Source organism: Gavialis gangeticus, unplaced genomic scaffold (assembly GCF_001723915.1).
Source record: "Gavialis gangeticus isolate Ggan-Ray unplaced genomic scaffold, GavGan_comp1, whole genome shotgun sequence".
NCBI classification, from domain to species: domain Eukaryota; kingdom Metazoa; phylum Chordata; order Crocodylia; family Gavialidae; genus Gavialis; species Gavialis gangeticus.
In genome coordinates this window covers 12,309,629-12,314,945 of record NW_017729033.1, presented here as the reverse complement: position 1 = coordinate 12,314,945, position 5,317 = coordinate 12,309,629, and the positions used below count along the sequence as shown (strand labels likewise).

The 5,317-nt window shown below is 45.8% G+C and overlaps 1 gene segment (V, D, J or C); it reads right to left on the bottom strand.

Annotated features, from left to right (window-relative positions):
* Positions 1 to 3,553: 3,553 nt before the first annotated feature.
* LOC109303603 lies at positions 3,554 to 4,198 on the bottom strand. The segment is given in 2 exon segments: positions 3,554 to 3,939; positions 4,131 to 4,198. Coding segments are annotated over 2 exon segments (435 nt in total).
* Between the last annotated feature and the right edge of the window lie 1,119 nt (positions 4,199 to 5,317).

The window sequence follows — 5,317 nt, the reverse complement described above, 5'->3', positions numbered from 1 at the left end:
ATTGAACGTCACATTTGCTAATGTGGTACCCTGGTACAGACACCTTCATGTTACAGATTGAATGATTGAAGCATGTAATTTCATTGGAGGACACAGTTTACACATTAGTACTGTTGCCAGTGAGGAAAACCCAGGGCCCAGGGTGCTGTGAGGATGTGGAGGGAGGAAGGGGTAAAAAGCACTGTCTTGGAGAGCTCTCCTCCTTAGAGCCAGATGAGGTCTTTTTAGTTGTCCAGGACCAAGTGGGGACACTAGGTGGTCCCTTTGCAAAGCAGCACATCAATGCAACCACCCCTCCTCGTGTCTCAGGTTGCAGATCATCTCTGCTAGGTCTGCACCAAACCAAATACTTAGTTACCTGAAAGGAGAATTAGCATTGACATGGAGCACTCTAATGGTAACTGGACTTGCTCTGAAGACATCAAAAGAGGGAGACTCCATAACTTCCCTTGATGGTTTGTCCTCTTGTTTAATCCTCCTCCTTCAAAGTTTGTGTCTTGATTCCAATTTGACTTTGTCTGGCCTCAGCTTCTAGCCATTAGGTCTTGTGGTACATTTTCTCTGCAAATATTCAGTATATTCTCCTTGGAAGGTGCTTATGCTCTCAAATCAAGCTACCTCTTAGTCTCTCCTTGCTACCTGCCTGGACATTTCATTGCTGACTTCCAATCATCTACTCAAACAACAGAACTTGATAAACGAAACTTGAATGCAAAATTGTGGAACAAGAAATCATCCATAGATGGGATTGTGTTACATATGGTCTACGCAGGGACTATGGATCAGTATCCCATTGCCTGGATAAGCTTTTGTAACAGCTTGGCCTATGGGCTTATTACTTGTTTGCTTCTGCCTGAACTGTCCCATTTGCCTCAAACCCTGATCCCGTCTTTTGTGTTCAAATCACTGTTTCTGTATGATAGAGTGCTCTGTGCATGGCCTTTCACAGCCACTGCAAGAGTGAGCTCATGCTTCCAAGAGTTTATGCATCTCTATTTTAGGCAGGTTTAACATTTTTTTTTCCCTCTCGGCTTTCTGCCTGATTTCACACTAACACAACAAACTACCTTTTTAGCTGTCTAACAGCATCCATAACCACACGGTGCCTTCTGCTGTTAATAACAGGATACGGTTATATTTTTTCACAAGTTATGTAGAAAATTTCCAATGTAAAAAGCAGTGAGCATGGCTTGTGGGAGTAGGTCCAGATTAAGAGGATACTAAAAAAATTAAAGCAAGGTTTAAAATACCAGAGAAGTTGCTGATACTTGTTGTTCTACTGCTTTGTCATTCAAGTTATTATTTTTCTTGAGTGAGATCTGCCTCTCTCATCTAAGCTGATGAGAGTTAGAAAAGGCAGAACTCGATTTCCCTGTGAGTGTCCCTTTCACTTTTCTAGCCATGTACCTGGCTGTGTTGGCCCCATCTTTACACTGTGGAGTAGTAAACCAGTGCACATCAACTAAGTGCACAGAAGGCCATGCTCTGGCCACACTCAGATGTGGTTATCTGAGCATAAGTCCTAGAAGGGGAAGGATGTGGAGGTACCCCATGTTTTCTCCCCAGTGGCTGTGGCCCCAATGACATGGCTTACTGGCCTCATCTGGCCCGTCAAAGGTTGACACCACTAGTTTAGCATTTTGAGCAGTCTTTGGTACTGGAACTGGATATGTCCTCATGACATTTATGCATGTGACTTAAGCTGCGGGGTGTTGCCCTGCTGGGCAGGGGCTGGATTATTCTGCAGGAAGAATGAGATCATTTTAGCAAAAGGAGCATTAGCAACAACATGAAGTTTAACAGTATGAGGGGCAAAATCATATGACTGGGTACCAGTAAGAAGGACTGAAGCTAAGATATGCAGCAGAAGTACCTGAGACAGCTGAGGATGAGAGAGGCTTGGATGTACTGGATGACTCTAGGATGTCCACAAACCCTTGTTGAGACATAGCTATGAAAAAGGATAGTAATCATTGGGTGCCTGAAGCAGGGTATATTTAGTAGAGACCAGGAGGCCTATTAAATAGAAATTAAATTAGGATTGGTTCAAAGAAAAGTCACTGCAATGATTAAGGAAACAGAGCACTTGTCTTGTGAAAGAAGATTTTGGTTTGTTTAATTTAACAAAGCAGGAGGGGAAGGGATATGATCCCCTTGCCAAGTACAGTCATGGGGTGAGCATTAGGAAAGGAGAAAAGGTTTTTTAGGCCATTCCATCACATAGGCACAAGGTCACATGACTAAGAGCTGGCCAGGGATAAATGTGGATTGGAGCTGAGAAGAAGACTTCAAATCGCAGGAGGAGTGAGTCCCTTGGATGGTCTCCTAAGCCAAACGTTTGGGTCAAGGAATCACTTTCAGAGTGAACTGAAGATGTCCCGGGAAGGAAGGCTGTACTCAAACAGGGAATCCCACTCGGGGTGCAGGGGTTACTCTTTATAGCATGGAAGATTTCTGATCATCCAGTGTGCAGGGTTTTTCCTGGTTGCCAGCAGGGGGAAGTAAAGAATATTTTTTCCCTTGATGAATGCTTCTCTGAAGCTTTAGGATATGGGCCACAACTAGATCTTGGTAGTCAGTTATTGTTTTTGTCTAAACTTTCCCTTTTGCTCTTACCCTGAATCCAGAAAATAAGAAGACAGAAGAGCTGAGAGTGTGAGATCACCCTGCTGGTTCTGAACTGGTAGATCCTGAGCTTAGATACAGCATTAAACTGGAACATCTATGATTGCTCCACAAACAAGGCAATGAAGTGGGGATGGGGATATGCAAAAGAGGAGTTGCATGTAGATAAATATCTCTCACACACTGCACTTTGTTCATTGCAGTGTGCTCAGGAGGGATCCACCATTTATGATCTATTGGGTTCCTACTACACTGTGCAAGTCCTTGAACCATTTGTCACAGAATGAGCAAGTATTTGAAAGAGGAGGAGCCTCCCACCTTTTAGCTTAATGTATCTGTGGTCAGGGCACTTCCAAAGGAGTAGTGAGACCCAGAAGTCTCCCCTTCAGAGATCAGAGGGGGGTTGAACTTGCATCTCCTACTTACTAGGGCCTTGTTCAACCATGGGCTCAGCAGACCAGGGGTGTTTCACCCTTTCTGCTGATGGTGGTCAACTGCAGAGGAAAGGCAATAAGATAAGATGAGTCCAGACAGAGAGGAACCCAAAGGCTTTGTAACTCAGTGACATGGGTACTGCCATGACACGGATGATGTCCAGAGTCCTGGTTCCTGTCTCTGCTCCTGCCCTTAAAAGTGCATCTTCATTTAAATGAAACAGCAGTTGGATAAGAAAGATAAGTAGGCTTGGGGGCAGGCTAGTGGGCTTACAGGGGGGCAGACTGTCTCCTCTAAAGATGTGCAACTCATTATTTTCCTGCCAATAAATATTTGGGGATGTATATGGAGCCATGTCCTTTCATGGGCAGCATAAAATGGAGCACAAGTGACCTGAGCAAATCCCTTTGGAAGATGTTACAGCCACATAGACTGTTGACAATAACCATGTATATGCTACTAACCTAGCTAATGGGGGAGGTGGAGCTGGGCCTCAACCCTTGTTCCACTTGTGTGTACCCGGGTCTGCAACATGGCATGCTTCAGAAAGCAGGGAGGTTTTTGTACTGGGCTGTATCACTGTGAGAGGTGTAGTGTAATCCTGCTGACAGTAATAATCTCCAGCATCCTCAGCTACAACCCCACTGATCATGAGAGTGAAGTCAGTGCCAGACCCACTGGGTCTGAACCGGTCAGGGATGCCAGTGTAACGGCTGCCACTGTTGATCAGGAGCTTGGGAGCTTGTCTAGGTTTCTGCTGGTACCAGCTCATTTCTGTGCCGATGCTTCTGCTGGATGTGCATTGAATAGTGACAGTCTCTCCCACAGATACAGCAACAGACTCTGGAGACTGAGTCACCACAATCTGCCCCTGGGCCCCTGGAGAGAAAAAGAAAAAAAAATAAGGGATTGGATGGCTGGAGAATCATATTAACATTGATGGAAGCTTTGAGTTGAAATTCCAGCACAGAGAACATAGGAAATGATCAGACAGAGAAATAACCTAGTGCTGCTCTGCTAGGGCATCTTCCATTTCTCATCATCATTGTTTGCACTGGGCTCTTTCTTACCCTCAGTGCAGAAACCCAGGAGCCAGAAGAGGAGGATCTTTGAGATCATCTTGCTTGTGTCAAAGCTGGAAATGCTACTCAGTGGAGCATGGAGCAGCAATGCAAACATTTATGTGTACAACAGCTGAGTAAGGGCTCATTGCCCATGGGTGGGTATGCAAAAGAGGAGACAGAATATGTAAATGACCTGATGCTAAGTAAAGGGGATGTGGGCGGAGTTTTTAAATACAAACTTTGGTGGTTTCAAACAGGTGACGCTCCACTGCAGCTAGTGGTGTGAAACGTGTCTAGACATACCCAAGGTAGCATGAGTGTAACTAGCTCAGGTCCAAGGGCAGTGTAGCCATAGGTTGCAGAAACTTACTATGCCAGCAAGGAGCTGAATAGGTGCATCAGAGGCTGGTTCTGGCTGGAATCCCTCTTTCTGCCCTGCACATTTCTGAGCTGTGAAAGGTAGAGGTAGGTCAGGCGTGTCTGCAAGTCCTGCAAGCGCACCTTTGATTTCAGGGTAAATACACCCTGAAATGACCCTGTGCTAATGGCAAATAGATGCAGTGGGATGCCAAACTAGCTGAGCCTCAATTGTCTTACCTTCCTCAGGCTTGTCCCCTTCAAAGCTAACATACTGCTTGGCTACATGCCTTACGAGACCTACTCACCAAGGCAAAGCCCTGACGGACACCCACCCACTTCCCATTGCTAATGCCTCTCCCTTCTTTATTCAGTGCCAAAAACTCATAAGCCCTCACCAGAGTTTCTACATCATCCCTGCCTCCCACCAACATGGGATGACTTGGCCAGCCCAACAGTTCCTGGACAACTGTCTCAGATGCTGTGTCCAGATGCTCTCCAGATGGTCCAGCAGGCTTGTGTGTGCCAGGACCAACCAGTCCGAGTTTGTGCACTCCTGAGAGGATTCAGGGACAGAATGGAGCACCTTTCCAGGCAGCCACAGTCACAGCTCTGCCTGCCAGGGCAGACACCCCCTCCACCTGCCCAACTCCATCCCTGAAAATCAAGCCTGTGCCCATTACCTGAAGAATTCATATGCATTTGAAAATTCGCTCCCACCAGGGTCTTTGGGAATTTGCAGCACAAACTCTTCTTGCCCTTTACAAACAAGGAATATGGTTTCCTCATCTCATCATAGATTGAAAACTTTCAGCACTAGCATAACTCCTCTCTTC